The 26,899-nt window shown below is 35.0% G+C and overlaps 1 protein-coding gene across 2 annotated transcripts in view; it reads right to left on the reverse strand.

The window, feature by feature from the left end:
• Positions 1-16,625, reverse strand: part of LOC134855621 (calpain-B-like) — a 51,348-nt gene extending 34,723 nt beyond the window's left edge. For both annotated transcript variants that reach the window (XM_063872162.1, XM_063872163.1), the window contains exons 1-8: positions 16,433-16,625; positions 15,979-16,048; positions 15,342-15,476; positions 13,184-13,304; positions 5,320-5,437; positions 4,066-4,197; positions 3,809-3,894; positions 1,221-1,335 (exon numbers count right to left, since the gene is read on the reverse strand). In XM_063872162.1, coding sequence (XP_063728232.1) covers positions 1,221-1,335; positions 3,809-3,894; positions 4,066-4,197; positions 5,320-5,437; positions 13,184-13,304; positions 15,342-15,476; positions 15,979-16,048; positions 16,433-16,606 — 951 coding nt within the window. In that variant the 5' untranslated portion in view covers positions 16,607-16,625. The remainder of the gene's footprint in view (positions 1-1,220; positions 1,336-3,808; positions 3,895-4,065; positions 4,198-5,319; positions 5,438-13,183; positions 13,305-15,341; positions 15,477-15,978; positions 16,049-16,432) is intronic.
• Positions 16,626-26,899: the final 10,274 nt, after the last annotated feature.

Genomic DNA, 26,899 nt, shown 5'->3' on the forward strand with positions numbered 1-26,899 from the left:
CATTTTTGATAATTATTACAAAACCGGGCAACAATGGTGCCATTGGCTATACAAAAAATGGACAATTAGGTTTAAAAAATAATAATTTTCCAACCGCAAAATTTTTTTTACTTTTTCTTTAGTGCTTCCTATAAATCAAGTATTGCTTAAAAAAACTTAAATTTATAGTCCAAAAAAAGTAGAAAAAATTTTTGAATTTATTTTACTAAAACATTTTTTATATCTTATTTATTTTTGAAGCCAACTGTTTACAATTATGCCTAAATGGCTAAATTTCCACCCGTTTGTTTAGTTTTTTCATCACATCATGGACATAAAACGACAATAAATTGAAGATAAAAAAATTTTGTAGTTTAAATGAATAAGGTCGGAATATTCTGTGCTTTTATTCAGCTTAAATTACAATATAGATACAAAATATAAAATTGCAAGACCTTTTTCCATAAAATTTACTTGAGCTCGAAAGCGAGTTAGCAATCCAAATTGAGAAAAAAAATTAAATTTTACCCCTATTTCGTATTTTTTTCTATGGAAAAATGTATATCATCAATTTTCAAATCTGAATTTGCACGATAAATTTTTTTGTTCCAAAAATTGTTTGGCGCCATAGTTTCCCTCATGTTACAAAAACTGCAATAAGTTTGTTTTATTTGAGTTTAAAACCAATTTAAAATGTTTTTCAGAAATTGATAGAAAAATGTTCATCATACAACTTTTTTCTTTGAAAATCGTATGATAAGCATTTTTTTCGTAGACTTCATAAATGCATTTGTATGGATGGGCCGATCTAGGATTTTCTTGAGGGGGCGGATTTTAAAAAAAATTGCAAAAACTTTGTCCTTTTTTTTAAGTCGACCTAATTCATTTTCCAGCTCTCTCAAATCACTAAATAGACCTTACTTTCCATCTCTCCTAAATCATTTAGATGACCCTGTTTTAGCTCTTTTTTGAACAGATTTGAACGAAAGTTTGTGTTTACTACCCCCTCACTACCCCCTCAAAAATAGTACATATTGACGCCAAAGGAGCCTTTAGAAAAACTCTAGAGTCACTCAGGGTTCGAAAATGGGCAGTCGGGGGGGGGGGGGGGGGGGGGTCCCTGAATATGTGCTGTCCGCTCAATCTACTGTTACGAATTGTCACCTCACGGATTGTATGATAGGCATGGACGTCAACCCTGGTATTTTTAAATCCTTTTTCAGACAACTTTACAAACTAACGGTGGTGTAGTGTTGTTTGAAGTCCTTGAAGCTCATCCAGAACTCCCCGTCGTCTTCCTTCTTCAACTCCAGCGCCTGTCTCTCTTTATCGGAAAGTCCTTTCATCTCAGGAGAACTGAACAAATTAAACTCAATGAGTCATCATTCAGTGTGCAGGTAATTATTCATAGCTTATTACTAGATAAAAAGTTGATTATCTTTCGACGGTTCATTTTGATAGTGATTTTTTCACTCAATTCAAGGTGTAAAAACCCATTCAAAAGTTTATTTTGTGTCAAAAAAAAATGTGTCAAAACGATAAAGATTTTCAAGATTATCAGTAATACCAAAAATTTGGAGTTAACTATACTTTTTACCTCTTGTTAGATTTCAGTATGAAATCACATCGTTCAGGTACGTAGTATCAAAAAAAATACTGATTTTCTGTCGAAAATTTCAAATTATCTTTATGGCTACCCGCAATGACAAAAATGGATTAGGATCGATTTTAGTATAAAAAAAAGTACGTTGATTAAATTTAGATCAATTTTAGTATGAAAAAAGTACGTTGATTAGTTTTAGATCGATTTTAGTATGAAAAAGTACGAAGATAAAACAAAAAAGATGAAGATTGATTTGGATCGATTTACAATCGATTTAAATTGATCTTAAATCCCAGCTAAAAAAAATTGATCCGAATCGATTCTAAATCATCTTAAATGCATTTTTCCAGTCTGAATTTGTTATTAATTTTAAGGGGATTAAAACGGATTTAAATCGATTTAAACCGATTTTTTTTAGTTGAGATTTATCAGTTTCTGTACGTTCACAAATTAAAGTTTCTTTTTTTTTCAAGATAGCGCGCGAATGAAATGGGTACCCTACTTCATTCTTTCAGTTTTTGAAACCCAAATTATAGAATTAAAGTGATCGAAATTGTTATCGAAATAAAGGGCTGGTATGTTATGACTCTTATGGCCGGCGTCTGCACGTGGAATTGGGATCAAAGTGATCAACAAGTGGAATCAGATTCCAAAGAGGAGGGCAGTGCTGGTGCAGAGATACATCAACAAGCCTTTCCTCATCAACGGCTCAAAGTTCAATCTCAGGATCTACTGTTTCGTCAGCTCCTACGATCTCCTCCGCGTCTATGTCTACAACAACGGTCTCGCCAGATTCTACTCCATGAAGTTAGCATGCAAAATTATATACTGAAGCGAATCTGATAGTCATATTGGATACCATTTCAATGACAACAATATGGGCACTTTTCTACAGTTTACTTCAACAAATGATTTAGCCAGTGGGTTAAATCGGTCTCTCAAGTCCATTCAAATCAATTAACAATCACACATGCCAATAAATTTTCAAGCTATTGTATCAGCTGAACTATAGTTTTTATTCAAATGAAAAAAAAACTAAAAGCGGCAATTGAAAACTTTCGATTATCATGTAGTCCTAGAAAAAATTCAATTGACAGTTAATTTTTTTTCTTTAGAGTGTTCGTGCAGGTGCTCTAGTTCTGTGAAGAATATGAGCAACAAGTTACATCCATAGCGTATTGTATCATAAAAAAGACCAAATGAAAAGACCAAAAAATCGATAAATTTCTTTAATTTTCTTGCATATTTTGAGTTCAAAAACTGATCTATATTGACCCTTTTCTTGATTCGTTTTAGAAGTTTTGCCCAAAATCTGATTCATTATCAAATCTTTCTATGATAAAACTGCATATTAACGAGATCAAATTTTAATTTATTCTGACCTTTTTCTTGTTTGTTACATAGGATTTTGCAAAATCTGTTTTACAACAATTTTCTATAATTTTGTTGCCTTTTTGCGAGCTTGAAACTGATTTATGTGGATCATTGTATTGAATTCTATAACATCTGGCAGGAGTGTTTACATTTAAAAAATCGAGAATAAAAGTTTCTAACAATTTTTTAATGGGTGTTTTTTCGCCTTGTTAGCAGAAAAAAATCTATTTTAGTGTGTCGGAAAATCCATCAAAATCGATTTAAATCGATTTTTTAGACACTTAAATTGATTTAAAATTTTCAAAAAGATCGATTTAAATCTATTTAAAATGGATTTAAGAGAGATTCTGATGGATTTAAGTGAGATTCGGATGGATTTTAGTGAGTCGGAAAATCCATCGAAATCGATTTGAATCGATTTTTTAGACACTTAAATCGTTTTAAAATTTTAAAAAAGATCGATTTAAATCGATTTAAAATGGATTTAAGAGAGATTCTGATGGATTTAAGTGAGATTCGGATGGATTTTAGTGAGTCGGAAAATCCATCGAAATCGATTTGAATCGATTTTTTAGACACTTAAATCGATTTAAAATTTTCAAAAAGATCGAATTAAATCGATTTAAAATCTATTTAAGATCGTGAAATGTAGGTGGTTAATCGTCTTGGATCGATTCAAAATCAATTTAAAATCAATTTAAATCGACCGGAAACCATTTCTGTCAGTGCGGGTATGCTGCAAGATAGAAAAAGGGTGAAAAAAGTATGCTTGAATTAATAGGGATTTTGATTGCAATTGCATGCGTCCATAGCTTAAATGGTCTATAGTATGGATGGAAAGTATGGCCTCACTCGTCACTCCATGGCCCATTCCACTCGCTGTTGCCCCAAGGGTTCCTGATGCGGACCATGTGCATCTCCTGGCCACGCAGCGTCACCTGCAAAAACAACAAGAAGAAGAAGATTAAGAAGAAGAAGAAGAAGAAGAAGAAGAAGAAGAAAAAGAAGAAGCAGAAGAAAAAGAAGAAGCAGAAGAAGAAGAAGAAGAAGAAGAAGAAGAAGAAGAAGAAGAAGTGGCTATCTTGTTTTATACAAAAAGTATGATTGACCTTCTTGACAGCAGTGACTGAGTACGCATGTCCGGCTATGAGTCCACTCTGCAGCTCCGCCTCCACCACCCCCGGCTGAGGGGGGATGGAGCAGCCGATCATGCTGTCCCGCTCAAATGCATGCTCCATCAGCTGAAACCAAAGCAAGCTCCTTATTTACTACTATCTCTGGATCTACTCAACAATCTCCCCATCTATGGTATCTACTTAAGAATCTCCACCCCTATTAATAAATTCAGCAAATAAGCTCTAGAGCTTTGTATTGAGAATTATAATTTTGCAGCATTTTGATTGGTCGAAAATTCGATTATTTAATCTACTTAACAATCTCCCCTTCCCCTTTCTGAAAAGGGAGGGAGATTGTTAAGTAGATCCCTATCTCTTTCCCCGACTATGGTACCGGGTCTTTTCTGCCATTCGGCTCAAATTATCAAACTATTAATTGAGCTTCTGTTTTCATTGAAAACGCTGAAAGCTGAAAATTTGTTTCGCTGATAGTAAATTCAGCTAATCAGATTCGTGCATCATGATCAAATATCGAAACAACAAAAAGTCTTTTTAGGACTGTATAACAGAAAAATCCATGGCGTCTAGTCAGTGGAGTGCGCAGGATTCGAGAAAGGTTGGTTTTTTGAAAAAAAATCAAAGGTTTTGTCGACTTTTTGTATAGGGTTGACCTATATAAGTATATCGAGCAAAAAAGGCACAAAAAATTAGGTTTGATCAACAAAAAATAAATGACAAAAAATAGTACCAAAGGGAGATAGCTAATACCTAATAGTAATAAAGCCTCCCCCCCCCCCCCCAAAGCATGCTTAGAAACAATCAAGTTTTAAAAGCCTGAAGCAATTTTAGCTTCGAGCTGCTCTCAGAAGATACTGCTGTCGTGCTTTGTGTTCACCATGTTCTTATTTTCTCAAAAGTTCACTAGTGAACCGGTGACAAAAAGCTATAGAAAATATGAAAATTTATTATAACCCGACCCTCTTAGATTTACGTTGCTAAAAACCGTTTTCGATAAACAAAACCGATTACAGAACTCAATTCAGCCTTGATTAGTAAATCAAAATTAATTGGTTGTAATTGCACACAAAAAAAGTTAAGACAACATTATCTTATAAAAACCATAAACACCTTAACAATTAAGGTAGATTTGCACTACCTTAAATTCACCTTAGCTTACCTATAAAGACCTTAAAGTTTTGGAAAATTTGGTTGTATTGGAAAGTAATTGGCTGTATTGATAAAAGTGACCTTAAACAGGTGTTTTGGGGCGTCATTCAACTCGTATGGCTCAGTAAGTCCCCCCGTGAAGTCCTCCATCGCCTCTGCCATGTTGCCCCCCTTCAGAGCCTCAAAGGTACCGAAGATCCTAAAAGTAGAAAAAAATAAGCATAGGAGGTTTTTGCAATCCGTATTTTGAATCGGCTTGGATCATATACTAAAAAAAATTTATGCAAATTATTATTTTTTATGTTTGTGAAGGTTGCCGCCGTTTACAAACACGAAGAAATAATAATAACTGCTGATTTTTTTCTTCCTGAATTGAGTAGTTCGTCTCGACCCAGTACGGGTGTTTTCAATCAAATCAGCCAAACTCGCACGCTTTCGAGCGACTTGATCAAAATAAAACTTGTTTGTCTCAACCAAACTATTTTTAAACCGATTTGACCAAAGAAAAAAATTCACCTGTAATCGACTACTTGAGGCTATGATTAGACTAAATTGATCCCAATTTGCTATATATCTATTAGAGAATCGCTCAGGTGCTGCATGGATATGAGATCAGCTAAGCTGACTCGTTACTAGCTTTGTTCATTGCTAAAAAAAATTTTTTGGTCTAACCATCTTCGACTAAAATTGTACAAAAATAACAGATTTTATGTTATTATTCCACCAAACATATTGAGTTTACGTGAAAGAATATGGATAAAAAGCGTTGAACCAGAAAAATGACAAAACTACAGAACATTTGGATTTCGAAAAAATTGTGGTACTGAAAATTTTTTGGAGTTCGAGGAGCATCTGGTTATTGAGGAGCTTGTGGTAATGACGAAAAGGTAGAACAGGAAGAGCTTGTGGTATCGAGCAAAAATCTTGTAAAAATCGAAGTTTCCTGAAAAGCTTGTAGAACTCTAGCTTGATGTAACTCTGTGGATCCCTTCGTAACTATCAGTATATCATCTAAGTATGCATATGTGTTCGTGCAGTTTGTCAAAATTAGATCAATGGCTTTTTTGAAATTCGGCTGGCATATCCGTCAGGCCGTAAAATCCCGTTTGGAATTGATACGTTCCTGTCGCATTGCCACAGATTAAACTGAAATTGCATTGTTCGCGCGTTTTCTGATCCAGCGGGATTTGAGAGTATGCGTACTGAAGGTCAAGTTTTGAAAAGAAAGTCTCTTTTGTTTTGTCTGATTTGACCACTTGTGCCAATTTATCCAGAAAAATTATTCCAACGCAAATTTAAGTGTTTGATCCTTTTTTACTGTGATGACAATTGGACTGATGAATTGTCTATCTGAGCTTTTGTCCAGTTTGATAATGTGTTTCTGATCAATTAGTTTGTTTAATTCTTCCTACACACTTCTTGGAGATGTATCGGAATGCGTCGACGTTTTTGTTGAATCGGAACAAATTTTTTAATGAACTGTGTTTTTATTGTGTGATTTTTGGATTTTCCGATCCGTACGCACAGTTGTGCGAAATTGTCTTTGACCCATTTTTTAATTGCTGGATCAGACTCTTCTTGTTCTCGTATAGCATGTACGTTTTGTTTTTGTTGTTCTTGGATTAGTTTGATACCGATCTGCGGTAACGGGTTCCTTCCGATAATGTTTGCTTTTTTATCATCTACTACGATGAATGGAGCTGAATGAATTTTCCATCCTCCTAACTCGATAGTAATAATCAATCTTCCCTTTGGAACGACCATTTCACCATGCAGCATGCTAAATTTTGTGCGGTGTCTCCTGTTGGAATATTTTTGAACAGTGCCTTTTTGTCGTGTTTTTGAATTCTCCGTGCGGTTTTTTCGTTTACGAACGACATCGGGCTTCCCAAATCGGCAATAGCAAACAATTGTTCTGAATTTGTTTTTAATTTGACTATGTGTCCATTTAGATCTTCCTCAGCTAGTGTTCTTGTGTTTTTAATCTCGAATGACTCCGTGATTTCCATCACCGAAAAGTTATCTATTTGATTATCGTCCCAATCGTTGCTGGAAGAAATTTCAGCAAATGCCACTGGATCGTTTTCCGTTTCGAGGCTTTCAGTCTCTAGCTCCTACTGTTGATCTGTTTGTGTATCTTCTAGATAGTTTACCTGCTTGAATTGGCATACTTTAGCAAAAAAAAGCCCCGTTTGGCGCATTTGGCACAATTTTTATCTTTTGCGGGGCAGGACTGTATATGTTTTTGATTATACTGATTTCCGCATTTATAACACTGTTTTTGACTACTTGTGTTGGTAGCTCTTTGTTGTCCTCTGGTATTTTGTGACCAGCGTTGAAATGGTCGCCCTCGAGCGCCTCGCCCTCTTCGTGTGTTTTGAATGTTAGAGTAGTTAGCGCGACCCCGTTGTTTATTTAGTTGACCGGTTCTTCCTTTGGCGTAATCTGATGTCTTCCGAACGGGTTGGTTTTCATAGTACGACTACGTTCAATTCCTTTTTCTCTACGTATTGCATATTCATATGCGTCTTGTGGGCTCCTGTTTTGTGCCAATAATTCATCGGCTATTTTGTCATTGTTCATGCGAGCTTTGAACATGTCCCGAACCCATTCATCCTCGCAATCCTCGCAATCAGCTCGTGACGCTAGCTCCACGAGGTCCGAATGGAATTTTTCTAAGCTCTCTATTTTCTTATGTTTTCGACAGATAAGATTGTACCTTTCAAAAGCGAATATTCTAGTTGTAACAAAAATATCCTCGAGGGTTGTCATCAGCTCTTGTGTGCAGACATTATGTAATTCCAAATTGGGTCTTATCTGTTGTCTTTGTTTTTGTCCTTCCGCTCCTAAATGTAAGAATATGTAGCTGCGCACTTTTGCGTCGGCTTCGTCCCATCTGAGTGAATTACAGAGTACTCCTTTCTCCCGTGCTTTTATCGCGTGGTTTTCCCAACCAACTCTTTGCTCTTCACTTCTGACCTCTCTGTTCTTCCTTTGTGCCTCGGTTTCTCCCGTGATTTCAACCTCGTACACCGGCTCTGATGGTTCGACTAATGTTGGTCGGGCTCTCAATAGATTTCGACTCCTATCCCATCCTTCGCGAATATAGCCATTTCCATTATTGCTGCCCACTTAGACCACTCTAGTGGTGGTTCGACAGATGCCTTCTCCCGGGTTCATGTTGAGTGGGTCTTTGGAACGTCCTGCTGACTGCGCCATGTCATACCTCAACGTATGATCTTCTAATGCCAGAATCCGAATGGATCGACAAACATATTCTAATGCTAAGCGAGATAAAAACAACTAGTTTGAACCAATGTTACTTCATGGTCTGACCGTTCATTCGGTCTTTATTTGAGAGAAGGTCTCTCAAGGTCGGTTGACCAGCCATATGTATGGTTATATCATACATCAACATACAACATATGCATGAATATATATAACTAAGTTTTGTCGGTCCATTCCGGATGACAATACATTAGAAAAATGCTCAGGTGCTGCATAGACATAAGATCAGCTAAGTTACTAGTTTTTCTTCATTGCTATAAAAGTAGTTAATCTAACCATCTTCGACTAAAATTATAAAAAATTAAAGGCTTTTATGCTATTACTCCGCCAAACATATTGCGTTTAGCTTGAAAGAATATGGATAAAAAGCGTTGAACCAGAAAACGACAAGACGTACTGAAAAAGCTTGTGGAACTCGCAGAAATTGTGGTACTGAAAAAACTTTTGGAACTCGAGGAGCATCTGGTTATTGAAGACCTTATGGTAATGGCGAACAAGTAGAACTCGAGGACCTTGCGGTATCGAGGAAGAATCTTGTAAAAATCGTGGAGCTTGTAGAAATCGAAGGTTCCTGAAAAGTTTGTAATACTCGAGAAGCTTGTACAGTTCGAAGAGCGTATAGAGCTGGTAAATCTGACTTTCTAGTCACAGGAAGTTCTGTCGAACAAGAAGGGAACATATATATCCATATTGCGAGAAGACATCTAGGAGTAACCTTGGAATGACGCTGTGACAAACAGAGATATGTCAACTTTTGAGACAGGAATTAGCCTAGAAAAACCCAAGAAGTTCGGAAGTGTATTCTGGTATGTTCATCGGATCTACTTAACAATCGCCCTCCCTTTGGTACCTACTTAAGAATTGCCACCCCTATTAATAAAAGAAGTAAATTAGCACTGAGCTTCCTATTGAGAATTATAATTTTGCAACATTCTGATTGGTCGAAAACGCTCTATTTTAATCTACTTAATAACTGCCCCCCTTTCTTAAAAGGGGTGGGGGGCAATTGTTAAGTAGTTCCCGTTCATCAGCAGTGAGATGATTAGATTCACGAAAACAAGCAAAAGCACAGGTAGAGACTAATGAATCACATGACTTGAGCCAGAGACAAGAGGTAGTTAGTAGAAGCATTGAAGGAGCCACTGGTTCAATGGAACTGGTGGATATGGAGGAACGACAGAGGGCGATTCGGGATCACGAAGTGAAAGGATACCTATTTCAGGAACAGTCTACTCCCGCGGCCAGCTACTAGAGAAAAACCCCTGGTAGAGACTTTAGAACGAGAAGCCTGGGCTTACGATAGAAATTGAAATTCAATGAAAGAAAACTGAAAACTTTGCGATACTCGCGAAATCTCCCAACTGTATTTACTGTTTGAAACTTTTGTTTTCAAAAAAATTGTTAAAAAAATTGGTATTTTTTTCAATACCATTGAAAATGAAAAAAAAATGGTCAAAATGCATGTATACTAATGAAATGTGTATGAATACCTAAATTTTAGAATAAAGTTAAATAAGTTTACACAAAAAAAAAGAAATTTTAAAAATTTTGATCCATGTGTATAATTAGCAATTATGTTTGGGAGGAAAATTGAAAAAAAACGAAAACAAGAATCCATAATTCCCGAACCTTTTTCTTCTTTCATTGTTTTTCCTGAATCAATCATCATCAAAGAGGAGCCATAATAAATAAATTTTCATACAAAAAACTAACTTGTTAACTCAAAACAGATTGAGGGTTAATAGGCCTCAAATGGTATGAATTGGAATATTACACAAACATTTGGGCTCAAGTTATACATCTTAAGTTGTCAGATTTGCGTGATCTTTTGAAAATGATGGAAGTTTTTTGGTTTTACAAAACATTAGATCGCTAAAGAAAAACATCGTTCAGCTTCAAGTTTATCTGAAAAACATAGATTGGGAAACAATAGTTATTGCACTAATAGAAAAATGTTAAGTTGGAACAAAGAATAAAACTATACCTACCAAACTATCAACAAATTTTTACAAATTACATTAACTCAGAAGATGACAATAGTTGAGCGAAATTTCTGAAAACTCAGAGAATTATTCAAAAACTTGAAGAAACAAAACAATTCTATCAAAAACGTGATGTAAATTTAAAAAGAGAGATTTTTTGAAAACATTCAGAAAAGTATCAACTGAAAGCAAAACTGAAGAAAATTTTCTATTCTAAGACCAGAAGAAAATAAAGGTTTTTTTTTCTGCCAATATAGGACAACAAAAAATCATCTCAAAAAACTCATCAGAAGCAATTTCGCCAAATTTTTGTCTTTTGAAAAAAAGCTATAAAAAGTCGGCTCAACTCTCATAAATTTCATGATTTTTTTATTGATAAAATTTTTTCATACGAAAAACAAGGGGCAATAAATATTACTCTGACCACACTAATTCAAAACAAAACTTTTACAGGCTATCTTTGTTTAGCCATAATAAAACCAATTCATGAAATTAGAACAAAAAAAGATCCAGATAATTTTATGCCAATACCTTTGTTTACCAGTTTTAAGCAAATTTTATCGAAAATCTACTCAACAAACTCATTATAGACTTTTTAGATGAACACGGTATTTTGACTTAAGACCAATTTGGGTTCAGACAAGGTTTTCAACAATAGATGCATTGGTAATATTCATGGAGGCTATCCAAAATGGTTGAGAATTGAGCCCCAATGGAACACATTCAATTTTCATAGGTCTCAAAAAAGTATTTGATAGTGTTTCACTGGAAACACCTATATAAAAAGCTGAAAAATGTGGACTAAGATATCCAATTGTTGAAATCATTTTTTAATAAGAAGATAACAACTAAAAAAAATTGGATCTAAACGTCAAAATTGAAAACTATTCACTGTGGAATTCCGCACGGGTCAGTCCTCAGGCCCCTTTTATTGTTTTTAATAATAAATTATTTACTAACGATTACAAATTTAATGATGAGATATTTATACGCTGATAAATCAGCGCTGAAGCAAAAACAACTTGCACCACTACCATGAGAATTTGTCTCAAACAGAATTTTGGTTGAAAATCAGTCGGCTGACTTTGAACCTAGACACGTTTTAATACCTATGGGGTTAGAAATTATGTTGTTTAATTAAGGCACCACTTGACTGGGCCTATCCGGTCTTTTGATGTCCTTGCACATCATAACCATGTAAATTGATAAATGTCTTTTGAATAATCTCGGGCATGAAACAATTTAAAATTATTGTTATCATCATTTTTGTTTTTATGATTTTTATTAATCAGCTACAGGAAAATGGAATAGAATTTTCAATAAAATTTGAATAATCGATGACGATGAATCATCAGAACCCAAATGAGTATAATAGATAGGATTTCAAAAATGCTGCTTTTAGATGTCAGACTCAATTTTTTTGTGTCGACACGTCGCTAAAGTGGTCAAACATGGACTAAATTCTTCTTGCATATTATCAAATATTTCATTAAACTATGATTATTGACTTAAATTTTCTTGTCCTCCGATATAGATTGTTCAATAAAGTCAAGACATCGTGTTTGACTATGCATGAAAGTTGTGATTGACTACATTTCTTCACTTTTTTTCGTCGAAATTTGGGCGTTCTGTTCGAACTTGTTTCAACATTGCCTTTGAGCAGGATAGAGATTTGTGTTCGAGTTTTTTTCGCAATTGTTTTTGATATAATTCAATTTTGCGTTCGACAATGTTTTGACATTGTGTTCAATTATGTATAATAATTTGTTTAATATTGTCGAGAATGCGTGGGTAATCAGTGCTCGACGGAAGGGTTGCTTTTTTTTACCTGGGATTTTAGTATGACCAGTGTCTGCGTGTTGGACCAAATCGGTGGACAGTTAATTAGAACACCTCAACCCGTGCTATTACGGGCCCAGTCAAAAGCGCTTCTCCCATTATAATAGCAAGGAGTTAAATACCTCGAACTTTGGTGCTTTCTTAGCTAATAAAACATCTTAAAAAAATATATATCAACTCAGGGGCAGATTTAGGGGGGGACGCCCTTCCTCCTCAGGGATTCGACCCCCCTGCCGACGACCCAAAGGGTCCCCCCTTTGTACTATTTTGAGATATCCATTTTTGGTGATGAATCCCAAAAATTTTCTAAGGGCGCCTTTGGCGCCAATATATAGTAGTTTTGACGGGGGAGCGCGCGCCGAAAAAACGCGATGGGATTTCAAAAAATTTTGTCGGCCTTTTTTTAGACCGACAAAAGTGATTTTCCGAGATCTCCCAAAGCACTAAAAGGACCCTGTTTTGGCCCAAATTTCTGCGCAGCAGGCAAAATTTTGAAAAAACAGGCCAAAAAAGGCGTTTTTAGGCACTTTTTTGGAACATTTTGACCAAAAAAAATGCGTTTTTTTTCGGCGCGTGCTCCCCTCTCAAAATTATTAAGAACTGGCACCGAAGGCGCCTTTAGAACTTTTTTAAGGTCCGTCGCCAAAAATGAATATCTCAAGATAGTACAAAGAGGGGGACCGTTTTGGGTCGGCAGGGGGTCAAATCTCTGAGGAGAAGAGGCGTCCGCCCCCCGCCCCGGCCCCCTAAATCCTCCCCTGTGCAGAACCTAACAATACAAAGTCATAAAACTATTCTTAGAAAAATATATTAAAGGTTGATCGGTCTGGTCTTACTTTGCGTATGCTTTCTCCACCAGTGCAGTCCAGAACTCGTTCACAGATTTCGAGTGGGTGAAGACTAGTTTGCCATTGTGAGTGGGCAACTGATCATCCACAATCACTTCCATCCACTCCCCTGCAGAAAAATTTTATATTTTTCAGCTATCGAAGGAAATGATTTTAGTCTTTTTTTAAATAGTTGACTTGATTTTCATTTGAAAAATAAATCATAATAATTTTTGTAAAGAATTTTGTTTTTGTAAACATTTTTCTATATTTGTTGCATATTTGTTAACTAAAAATTAACACAAAATTGATTCCAAACGATATGTGTAGTTACACAGCTACTAATAAAAACCTTATGAAAACGAGTCTGTAGCGTTTAGGAGAACAGCAGTAGGTCAGAATGTCTGGTCTTTTTTCAGATGTCTTTTTGAGCGGATAACAAAACAACAACACATTTTACGTTGATTTTGTATAATAATTATGAGTAATATAATAGTCATAATACAAAGCTGATCTAAATTATCCGAACAAAACGAACAAGAATTGAAACTTCAAATGCGTTTTTCTAAAATTTTCAAGGTTAGACAAAAATTGAAGAGAACAAAAAGTTGCTTACAATTTCACCAGAAATAAAATTGTGCTTTTTTCGAAATATTATGAACTATGCTGAAACTACCCAAATAACTGATGGGAAAGATATATGCACAGAAATCTCTTACACAGTCCAACAAAGTTCCAAAAAAAACTATTTTTTTCCAAAAATCTGTATAAGAATGAATGCTTTGTTTGATAGCCAAAAAAGTTCATGTTTACTATGTAAAATTGAAACCTTCAGCTAAAAACAAAACTCAGACATTTTTCGTTTGTTAGCATCTACTAACTTTATCATCAATCGACAAGGTAGTTTCAGCGTTATTTTTGATTAAGTAAAAAACCAAAATGGCAAAACTTTGGCGTAAAGTGTTGATTAACAGTTTTGAGAAAAAAGCACTATATCAAATCTGGTGAGCTTTGATGCAAACTTTTTTCTCTTCATTTTGTCTTATATTAACCCAGTTTGAGAAAAACGCGTAGGAAATTCCAAATGTTGTTCATTATGTCCTGTTTATTTAAATCAGCCTTGTGATGGTAAAAAACAACAGGACCGCTCATATCAGGGCAAAGCCTTGAATGTTCTGACTGCCTTCAAAGTCTATGGAACAGTAATAACAGGAAAAAATTAAATGCATTACAAAAACTGAATTTTTTTTAATTTTGAGATTTTTTTTCATCACCCTACACGCCATATAAAATACAGAGTGATAGGTTTCGCTCCTGGTAACAAATCAATTATGGCAAATAAGCTTCTTTCAACGAATTTGGAACGATTTTGAAGGCGCATTGAATCTCCGCTTACGCGGTAATAGCACGAATTATATCGCGCGTCAATTGTCTCAAAATTGCAAACTTTAAACCTCCATAACTTTATGAAAAATAATCACAGGTGAAATACTTTTTCAAATTAAAGCTCAGGACAACAATACCTTTTGAAACATAAAACAAATTTCATCAAAAAAGCTAGTAAAAAAACGAATTTTGTGTGAAGAAAAAAAACAACCCGGAGCTTTCGTATTCCGTTACTTTCGTTACAAAAGTCGGAACAAAAAAACTAATTTTCAATTTAATACTGACAAAAAGTCATAATTGTAAACGGTTATCCATGAAAATATCACCAAGTTGGATGATTATCAGATAGGTTTATCAGCCTCACTTGTTTCTTTTCGGTCTGAAGATTGAAAGTAAGATTAGTCCAATTTCTGATTTTTTAGAACATCTGTTTAGATACGATTTATCATAACATCTCAAAAGATTTAGTTTTAGTTTTTTGTTTAATTTTTAACAAAGCTAGTTTTTTTGAGCTTTTTTGAGCTTTTGTCGATACCAAAGAAAACTGGAGTTGGGAAGTTTACAAATAAACAATCGAATTTTTCCGTACAAGAGAAATCTGAAAACGGAGTAGAATGTATCTCATGACTATCTCTCAGGCTAATGTTTAATGGTTGTGAATGCAGTTAATAGCTATAAATTTTGGTACATTAGCCTGAAAACAATTTGTTCTGATTATTATGATTAATGTTATGTTGATGATTTCGATTATTATGATTATTATGATGACTAATATTTTCACCTGCTCTCCAGAAGTAGAAGTGGAATGCGCCACAGTAGTTGGCCTTGTCGAATCCCTGGTCGGAGGGCACCACTCTGCTCAACAGTTTCGGTCTCATCGACAGACAGGAGAGGGAGGCGAGCAGCCAACAGTCGCCTGAAGACAATTAACACTGAGAGAAAAAGGGAAACAAATCAGTTTCAAGGAAATTAATCAGATTTTTTTCAGTTTCAGCCTCAACAAAATAGAACAGTAATATGGCTTTCAAATATTCAAACGGCGCTGTGATTTTGAGTTAAACTGGGGTGATAATTTATAAACAAGAATACGAATAGCCAATTGCTGTTCAATTGGCACAGAATGTTCCGACCAAACTGATTTAAGAGAAGAAATTCGAGAAAAAAAATTCTAATGAAAATGTTTTTGTTTTTGTCTAAATTTCCTTTTAATTTTTTCTAGAAAAAAAAAGGAAAAAAAATATCAATCAAAACTTCAATAGTTTCATCCTTAAGAAAAAAAAACACACAGATAGCCTCAAAAATTGGACAATTAAAATAGCGCGTATATCACAGTTTTCTTAAATATCATAGCAGATAGTAAATAGTTGAAAATAAAGATACTTCTCGAACTAATTTTCTTGCATCACTTTGCAGCTTACCTAGGTATCCCTGTTCTATGTCGGATCTGTCTGCGCCTGCATCGAAAAGCTGTGGATTGGGTGCAATGTCCTAAACACAAACTTGACTTTTTTTCATCAGACATAATTATGAAAAAATGGAAGATTAAGAAAAATTAAATAAATAATGAACAAAACATTTGCAGAAATGCAGGTAGACTTTTTAACGCCCAATGTTTTCGTGATTAGGTGTTTTCCTGAATGCAGCAACTTCTATTTCATTTTGAACTTTTTTTGTTTTCTGAACCAAATGATTTATTTTAAGCAAGAATTGGGCAGTACGATAATCCCCACAAAATTGCTCTAATTTTGATCATCTTTGGGCATTTTTAGAGTAGTTTTCATCGAAAGTTAGGCATTTTGAAGCACTCGGTTATCTATATCTAATAGCTTAAAATGGTTATGTTATATCTAAAATTATGAACAATTATCTAGCCTTGGGTCGCATCCACTTGAACTCCATGGGGGGTGTCTCTTCGAAGTAGAGTGATGCGTCATTGGCTGGGAAGTCCTTGTCCACGAACAAATCCCCCGTCTTCTTGTGGTTCTTCTTGATCTCATCTAACAGAGCAGAGTCCTGCTTGTTGCTAGATCCATGAGCAGGCGCCATTTTTAAATGAAATCAGAAATTATCTGAAAAGTAGAGAAATTCACATTAGTCATATATATTTTTTACGCTATCATTGGGCCGTCAAAATGGGTAATGAATGTTAGTCTGTGCTCGCGGATTTTAGTAGGGGTTCATTATTGATTTTTTCACTTGTGTTTCACTTGTCTACTATTGTGTTCCCTGTTATATCATCAAAACAAGAAGTGAAAAATAAAAGAACGTTTTCTTAAGTGTTCTAGAGTTTTATACTATTCTTTTTTCTTTAAAAAAAGAACATTTTTTTTAATTTGTACCTTTTTTTGTGGTTTAATGAGAATATCTGGACAAAAGTCTAGAAATTAGACATATTCAGAAAGCATTGAAAATTACGTCTGATCCTGAAAATTTTTTTGATTTAAAAGAAACTTATTCTTAAGAAGACGCCAAAAGAAAATTTTGAAATTGCTGTTTTGAAATTTCATAGCTTAACTTCATATCAAGACTGAAAATCAAAAAACATAAACCAATTTTTTTTTTCACAATATAATTTTTTGAAAATTTGTGGACGTTTTTAAATGGCCGTCTAATCACGACTGAAAAGGTTTTTGATTGATATTTAACTTAACCCGTTTCGATTACTTTTTTGATACATGATTTTGTATGGAAAAAAGAACTAAAAGATATGCCATGACAAAAATTTTCAAAAATTTTTCATTTCAAATGTCGTAACAATAACAAAGTGTTACACTATAATACGCTTTTCAATGTCAAAACTAATCAAGCAAAAGGCTAATTTTTTTTGTTTCGTTGTTTGTTTTTTTTTGCGTTCAAGCAATCAAAAAAAGAAAAAGGCAAAAAAAGCATGGAAATGTTTTTGAGGGGCTGAGCATTGGGTCGCCATAGTTAGCAGTTTAGCTCTTTTGCTGGTCCTTCGCGTATTAAAAAAAAAATTTGATGGCAGTAAGAAAACAAAAAAATGTATTTGTGTTTTATTTTTTTTTCAAAAATGCAAAAACCATGAAAAACACGTATTAGCGTGTGAAAAATTGCTTTTACAAAACTTCTTTTTAATTTTAGTAGATTCATGAAAAGTTACTGCGTCATCCTAAATTTTCAGAAAAAAAAGAAAAATTGATCTTCAATGAAGATCAGCGTATTTTGCTTAAGGACAAGCTGATCAATCTATAAAAAAAATTTTTGCATCAATCTGAAAAAAAAAGAGTGCAGAGTTTTTACAAGTTTGTGAATTTTAACTCCGAGCAGTCAAGTTTTTTGTTCTAGTTTTTTGTAGATGTATTAATGAACGGCGATTGATTTTGTTAAATTTTTAAATTAACTTTATTAATGAGAAGTACAATTTGCTGAAATAATTTATAACTTTATGAGGTATAATCAAACAAAGACTGAATTCTGACCCCATAATTTGTGTGTTTTGGTTATTCAGACCAATTTTTGATGGTCAGATGAAAAAAACTGTTAATTTTTGGGAAATGAAGGCCAAAAAAAATTTAATTGGCCACCTAATAGTTTTTTGAAGTAATTAAAATTAGCCTAACAAACTAACCCACAGTTGTACGATGTTCCAGACATTGTTTGAATAAAAACATGGTCTAAGACTACAGAATTTGTTCTTCCAGAAACCACAAAAGTTTAAATTGAAATTGATCACAAAAAAGTTAATTGTTGTTTCTATTAGTTTCTATTAATTATCGCAAGGGTAATTTTTTAAACAAAGCTGTTAAAGCCGTTAATTAATTTTATCAAAAGGTTAGACCACTTGATTAGAAGTAAAAATTTCGGCCAATAAGATTTGACCATAGTACATGCAACCTTACGGTTTGGTTTTGCCAATTAACTTTAGGGCGGATATTGATCTATTATGGGGCGGGGGATTGTTCACATGGACCAAATAGAATTAAGCGTTATATAATAAAGTTTTTGTTGTGATATTTTGTTCCATTTGGCAGCCAGCTTCAAGGGGTCTAGTTTTTTCAATTTACATTTGTAGCAAGAAAGTAGATTTTTTTTGAATGGGTTGGATTTTATAAAAAAAATGTTTCAGCATGAATTACCAGCAAAAAAGTTTTTTTTTTGAAAATTGAATAGATTTTTTTTATATTAAACAGGTTACAATCCCAAAGCAATGTTACAATTATTTGATTTTTTGGTACCCAGATTGAGTCGACATACCTAAGAATCGGCCAGAATGAGACAAACAAACACAGTACTTTATTCAAAGAGGTTCGATATATAAATCGACAGATGTTGATACAATAGTCCAGCAGATAATGTTGATACAAAACTAGTTTTTGGTTCAATATTTTGTTCAAAGAAAAAACGCTGCTATTCGATGAAAAAAATCAAAATATGTCACTTTTTGGTCCAATGATTACTCATCACTAACGTGCAAAAAATCTTGAAAAATGGTTATAACTATAAATTATAAAAGCTTTAACTGAATTACGTTAACTTTGGTCGATACACAAGTCGAGCAGCTCAACCGAGAAAAAAGAAAAAGGCTTTGCATGATAGACGCAGAGAAAAACTTCAGTAAGAAAAAATTGTTTTGCTATTAAATCCTGCTAACAGAGTTGCCCAAAAATTAGGAAAGAAAATAATTTACTATTTCACAGCAAACAATCAAGCGCGACGCGTAAAAAAGTATCTTCATTTTGATTTTCTAAAATTTGCTGAAACAAGAGGTCAAAAATTGTGTTTTATTTTGCCGCGTTCTGCACCCCCGAAGTTAGACTTTTTAGCGCCAAAATTGCTCCTAGAAAAAAGTTGGTTCAGTCAGCCCAATATGGATCTCAAAAATGGGTCATATTTGTGAGAAAAGGTGCGTCTTCGTGCCTCTATAAATCTGCCCTCATGAATGTAACTTTTTTGTATGGGTTTCTTAAATCAAACAATGAACAATAACGAACTTTTCAATAACAAAATTTTAAATTCTATGCAATGAACTAAAAACAATCCAGTGAATTGGAAACGATCCGGATTTGGAAACAAATTTAAAGAGTCGAACTGTTGAAAAACTGAGCCAGTTTGTTCTTTTGCTCTTCAAAAATGACATATTGTCTTTTGAATTTGCCGCAAAGTCATAGAAAAACGTGTGTCGCTAAAATTTCCAGTGTCGATAACTTCGAGTATTATAAAGGGAAAAGCTTAGATAACTATAAGCTAATGGTTGGAAAAATGATAAATCATTCAAGCAAATTACTCAAAAGCCAGTTTTGTTGGATAAATAACTATTTTCATTAGCAGCAAAACAGCTTTAAACTTTGGGTAGTTCGAACGGAAAGTAGACATTGCATTGAGGGTTAAACTGAGACTAGAAAATGGACAATATTACGCGGAGTAAATTTACGCAAAGGGGTTTGCTTCTGGTAGCTAAAATACTCGTATTGGGTTTGTTTCTTGTAACTAAAACAGAAAGTTGTAGAAATCAGCCGGAGCTTTGGGGAATAGTTGTTTATGTCGAACCTGAATTCTTTAATGTCATTGTAGTGGAAAACGAGCAGTACCCTTGATAGCACCAAGAAATCAAAAGCATAAACCCAGAAAACAGATGGTTCAAAGAAGAATTTCTCGGAATTTCGTGGGTGCGCTATTACAGTGACAGAAAGGTTAAGTGGGTGAAAAATTTCAACCAATCAAAGTCATTCAAACTGTCCTAAATTGACTGATTGTTTAAACTTATTTTCGTCGACTTTTTGAAAGCTAATTCTGATTGGCTGACGTAATTTTTTTTAAAAGTCCTTTCGGCATGATGGAATCCACCCTCTTAGAAGATTTCTTGAAGACATAATTGTTGGTAACTTCTTGAAATGAGAAATAATTTAGGAGAGTGGGTGATATATTGCAATAGGTGGCAGATAGAAATGAAACTTGCTTTTCTGCACTAATTTATTTGCAATCGGTGCAGATGTTTTTGGTAGGTGAAGCGTTGAATTTGGGTTTGTTTTTATTTCCACGCAAATCCATGTACTACAAAATATAAAATAAATGTTCGATGGAATTGAGTCATATATCTTAAGCTCGCTCAGTTGTGATTCATGCTACACTTCCGAAACTTTCCAAAACCCTTTCAGTGTGGTTAAAGCAAAACAGTTTTGAGTGTTGGTCGTTTACAAAAGACAAAAAAAATTTATACACACAAAACTCAAAGCCTTCAAAAAGTGCGACCCTCAACTTCAAGCTCGGAAAATGTATGAACATGTCATAACCAGACATCAAAACGCAGCATTGACCATCTTCCATCAGTTTTATTCTTTCGAGACTCCAAAAAGCTTTTTTTTACAGTTTGAGCAAAATAAATATACTTTGATAAACATGTTGAGCTCAAACAATGAAAGTTAGTATAGTTCTAGTTCCACAAATAAAAAATAACTGATTGAATAAAGCTGCCGCTGGAAATTAGACTGGAAAATATCCAGCGGGTTTGAATCGATCAAATATGGGCACAACAAAATTGAGTTTCAACATAAAATACCAACTGGCAGTCTGAAAACTATTTACTGTTATTATCGCAGTTTGGAGTGACAAGCCAGATAGATTAATTTTGGAGCCAATTCAAAAGTCCATAATACTTTAGCCGTTAAAAAAGAACCCAATTTCAACCGCTCCTCCGTCAATATGCTCGAAAATAACCCCAAGCAAGCCCATTTGATTCACATGGGTTTCACCATATGTCACACGCATATTCAATCGCTTTTGAAACAAGTCGTTAAAATCTTTTTACTGTTTGAAACGCGATTTGGACATTGATTGAATAAATGCAGCAACCAGGCTTTTGAGATACCAGATGGTTATATCTATAGACAAGTTTATTACCAATTATATAGGAATTTAGTCTGAATTGAGGCTTGTTTACAGAACAGAGTCAAAACATTTGGAGTCAAACCTTCCCAGCCGCTTTCATGGCAAATGGCAAATGTCAACACTCGCTGATAAGACCCCAAGCGGAAACTCCAATGGCATTCAGAGGGTACTTTAGCAAAGAATTTTGCAAAACTCAGGGAAAATCGATCTTATGGAACTGATTGGATTGAGATACGTTCAATATGAACACGTGTTAGTGATAACAATTTGGATAAGAATAATTAGTTGAAGTCTCCAATTCGGTTTCTCTTAGTTTTTTTAAGCATACTTCGTCATATTTTTTTTGGAAATTTGAGCTTTAAAAATCAAAAGTAAAGTCAAAGAAGCAGTTTTTGCCAATATTTCTGACCATTGAGAGCAATTGATAAATTATTGTTATTGAAATTTAACTTGTTATTAAAATATTAACTTTTTCATGTTGTTTCATTTGCTTGCATAACCAGCGAAAAGAAAAGATTTTTCTGCGATCGCGATTTTTCTTAGAGTTAGGTGACAATTCTGCGATCGATTCGCGAAACAGGGTAAAAGTCTGAGACTAATGAACCCTTGATATAATCCCCATAAACCAGGATCAAAGTTACAATGTTCCAAACAACACAGAATAAAGTTCGTTTGTATTTTCTGAATTGAGTTTTACTTTCCGCGAACTCTTAAACCCGCGTTTTTGGTATTACGTGCAGTTTTGTTGTACGTTTACCTACCTACAAATATCAGTCTGACCGCTGTTTTGTGGTTGTTAAGAGTCTGCAGTATTCCAAACAAAACAGAGCTTTCAAATGCAGAGAAAAAATCATGATTGCATCTTTGATTTTTTAAAACATTTTATTATTTGACAACCATTATTTTTCAAAGTTTTGGCCGTGAATTGGCTTTTGAGAATGTGTGACATCCTTGACTTTTACAAGAGCCTAATCAATTGAGAAAATGGACGATATCTATTTTAAAATTATAAAACGCTTGCTCGGGTATTGGCAAAGCAACGAAAAAACTAAATCACCACTGCTCAGGGTCGGATCGAGGGGCAAGGGGGGAAGGGAGCGTCGGCCTTTTTTTAGGTGCATCAAATTGATTTTTCGAGCTCTTCTGAAGAACCAAAAAGACCTTGTTATGGTCATATTTTCTGCGCCGCAGGCAAAAGTTTGAAAAAAAAGGCCCAAAAAGACGTTTTTAGGCATTTTTTGGGAAATTTTGACCGAAAAATTGCGTTTTTTCAGTTCACACTCCCCCCTCTAAATTAGTATATATTGGCGCCCAAGGCGCATTTAGAAAACTTTCAGGGTCCGTTAGCCAAAAGTGGATATTCAAAATAGTACAAAGGGGGACCTTTTAAAAAATCAGGATAAATCAGGATAATCAGGATGATCCCTCCCTGTTAAAAAATCAGGATTATGATATATGTGGAAAATTAGACGATAATAATGTGGCTGTACTTGAAACAGGACTAGTTTAAGACTTGTTAAGATGAGGTTTCTCTACTAAACTAACAAGTAGACTTTTAAACTAAGACTAGATTAAAAGATGTCGATTAAGAGAACTAAGATAGATAAAAGTTAGAATCGGCTAGGAACATAAATTGAGAATTAGTTTCAAAAAACGTACGCTGACTAAAAATTAGTTCTGCCAAAAGCCGATGCACTTTTGGCAGGTATAAATCTAATTCAAAATTAGAACATGAGCAACATGAAGGCTAAAAGATCCTCTTTGACATTCCCCTCGAAAACTTAATATACGGCAGCTTGTGTTGTAAGAAGTTTCATTTATTTTTCACCCACGGACGACGCACGAAAGGCCAAACAGCGAAACTGCAGCGAGAAAACATCTACTCCCAAGATGGCGCCCGTTGGGAAAAATTAGCACTCGGTGAAATAAGGGTCCACGTAGACAGGGTACAAAGCTGGAGGGTTTTAATAAACTAACTAAAATGATTTAGTTGGTATAAGCACCAAACATTGTGTTTAATCTTTTAACAAAATAATCGAAGATAAGCATCAAACATAAGCCAAGGTGTTTAGCCCCGGTTTCAAACAAAAATTTTTGAGTAGTAATAAACAAAAAAAAAATTTTCAAAGAAAAGTTGAGTTATTTCGCTGAATGTAAGTTCATGTTTGTCAGTAGGAGTTTATACTCATTCAAGTGTCATTGGGCAGCATAGGAGATCCATAGCCGCAAAAAATGGGGGTTTGTTCAGCCAATCGGGGTTGTTAACTAGGTGTGTTTCAACGACGGCCGACGGTTCAGTGGGTAAGCCCGATGGGTCGTATTCGCTCTTCCGTACTTCCAGATTGAAATGCACTTTCTCGGAAGGTGAGGTGGGTGAATTAATTTTAGAATCTCATTTTACCTTCTAGTTCTAATCCGCATCTTCTAGAATTATCAGTGGTCAAAGGTCGTATTGGAGAACAATTGGGGGTGGTTAGGTCCACGACGGTTACTGGTGGGGTTTCTATTTCTATAGCAACTGCTTCTAGAGATGAGGTGGGCAGAAGGGTCTTTAGACAAGTTGAGAAATGTTCAAACGGTCTGTCATCTGAAGTTCCTACGAATCTCGTAAACACCCTTTCTCCCAAAAAAGATGGAGGCTGTCTAGCTCGAATAGGTCTCGTATTATGTCTGATGTGGGGTTCAGTCATTTATCCTGGAGGCGGCTATTTAATGGGCGAAGATGCTTCCCTATTGGCTATTTCTGTGGGTTTTTGGGTCGGGCAGGTTCGGGTTTTATTTAACTACGTTATTTACGAGTTATTTAAAAGTTTTTAAGAGTTATTGTATGGTCCGATTCCCTTACTATCTCTTCTTTAAGCTCCTGATAGTACGGTTTATCCTCGTTTCTCTCTTGAGCTTATGACGAGGAGGATCCGTCGTCCAAATGCCCATCCTCTATATCGTCAGGAGCGTCCCAAACATGTGGTCTGGCGCGTCATATTAGTTTTCTTCCTTTATCTATGCATAATAGAGTTTTGTTTCAATTCAAATTTTTTGCAGATAGAAGTTTTACAAGGTTGGGTCAGATAGTAGTTGGTGATCTACCGATTTGTGTTTCAAAAGGAAAGCAAAATATTTATTGTTGAGTTAAAGTCCTTAAACATTTTTTGATTTTCAATAGAGTTATTTCTAACGAGAGTTTTGGTTTTTCATGTACAATGACCTTAATTCGTTCTTTAATTGTTCTAATCAGTCGTTCAACAGACATATAGCTTTATGGTCGCCCACTGGGCTGAATAAAACGTTAACATTTTGTTCTTGGCAAACTTCTCGGACCTATTTAGAAATAAATCTCCAATCTTGATCCGTTCTAAATGTTCTAGGTAATCCATGAAGGGTTTTGTTATTTCTAAGAAAGTTTATGACAGATTTTGCAGATGTACTAGATGTTATTTGCGCTGAGGGGAGTTTTTTAGAATCAATCTACGCACACGAGTATGTTTTTTTATCGTTCCTCAAGTTAAGGGTAGCGGTCTGGTAAACTCAAGCGCCATTTCTTGATTTGGTTCTGCGACCGATGGAAGCTTTCCGAGGTCTCAGTGTTTTGATAGAGGTTTCCAACTTTTTCCTGCACTCGATACAAATTTCTCCGTGAATTTGGATTTCGCGGTAGATTTTCGGCCACCAGATGTAGAGGGATGCCAGACTTTTCATTGCCACTTGGCCAGGGTGTGCTTCATAATGTTCCTCAAACATGCCGATATTACACGTCTCCCGTTGAAGTAAACACATCCCCGTTCACGGGAAAATTGATGATATCAGGTTTTTATAAAAATTTCCCGTTTGCAGTCCAGGTTATCTGATTTTTTCCGGTCTTCTTCGATAGCGTTTACAATATTTTTCAAAGCACGGATTTGTTTAGTCAGTACCGCCATGAATTTAGAATCAAACATTTCAGGCCAAGAGAATGGAAATAGTTTGCTTAATAGATTTAGGGCTCTATGAACTCGTAACGTCTCCTCCCACGATATTGAAGTTGCATTGGTTACTCGCTTTGTTTCGACAGTAGTATCTGATATATATATATTTCAGGTCGATAGACGAAAACCAGATTTTGTTTTCTTCATGACCACTGATTGTTAGGGCAAAGTTGTCGATTAGTTCGAAAAAATTAGTCATTTGTTATCTATTGCGAAATCTTTGTTTATTTAAAAGTTTTTAGTTCAACGCCAACTCAGTTAACCCGTCCTTTGTTTGCTGTTATGACGATAGGTGATAAAAAACAGACTTCTGAAAGTCTGGACAATTTTTCTATGTCTCTCTCGCTAATTGACTGGTCAATAAATAGTTTCACTTCAGGAGTAGGTGTAATGATATAGGCTTGCCTTTAACTTGTTTTGGTTTTAATGATTCGTTGAAGCATGTATTTACTATAAAATTTTTTGATCCGCCTGTTCTTTTTAAAAGTTCGGGAAATGGATTAGATATATACAGTTTGAACTCGCGTTGGGATTGTAAATCGAAATGTTGGCAAGGCTGGCTGTCAGACTCAAATTTTATCTGATTTTCTTCTATCCCGACGGGTGTCATTCTCAGGTTAGTCCGTGTGTCTGATACTATTTGGTAGTATATCATTGCCCAGTAAGTATCCTTCTGCCGCTTCGGTGATGAACGGTTGTTGATCTTCGGCATCAATTCCCTTCGATTGTGTCCTCACTATGCATTTTTTGATGATGTTCATCGTACTTCCGAAGCCTTGGTAGGCCTTTTTTGTGATCTCATCAACTGCTTCAACCCTTAGAAATCTAACTCTTAACTTGCATTCGTGAAGTAAATTCTTTTTCATGAACGATACCGGACTAGCTGAGTCAATTTCCATTTCAGTTAGGAGAAGAATAAAATTGCCCATTGATACTAGTAATGTCTTTTTCAGTTCAAGTCCTTCGGGTGTAACTACTATTCTAATTAATCGTCCGATTTTCTCCTTAAAAGCGTCCACTTGTTTATCATTATCTACAGTTGAGGCTAAAAAGTCTTCTAAATGTACTTCGAACTCGGAGTTTTGCGGTGGGCTGTTTTGGCGGGTTTCTTGTTCGGGTAGTTTTGGGTGTTTTTCAACTACTTTAGTTTGTTTTGTTGCTGAATTTCTGCAATGTTAAGTGAAATGGCCTTCACGACCGCAGATGGTGCAATTTTTTTCTCTTGCTGGACAAGATGTAAGGTGTCCCCTCTTGAATTGTTGCCCACAATTTCTACATTTATTACTTTCTACAATGTTCAAGGTTGGTTCGCTTTTTACTTAATGTGGCTTTTATAGAGAAGTATATACAGGGATTTTTATGTACTGTTTATGTATTTTCGAGCCTTTCTCGTGGACTAAGACATAGGCTAAAACACTTTCTGGGGTCAGATATTCAACGCCCAGCTTTTTCTGGATTTCCACATTCCTCATATTGGTAATAAAGATATCTCTGACTAGTTCTGTCTGTAAGTCGCCCCTTTGCAGTTGTT

This window comes from Symsagittifera roscoffensis, chromosome 10 (genome assembly GCF_963678635.1).
Source record: "Symsagittifera roscoffensis chromosome 10, txSymRosc1.1, whole genome shotgun sequence".
NCBI classification, from domain to species: domain Eukaryota; kingdom Metazoa; phylum Xenacoelomorpha; order Acoela; family Convolutidae; genus Symsagittifera; species Symsagittifera roscoffensis.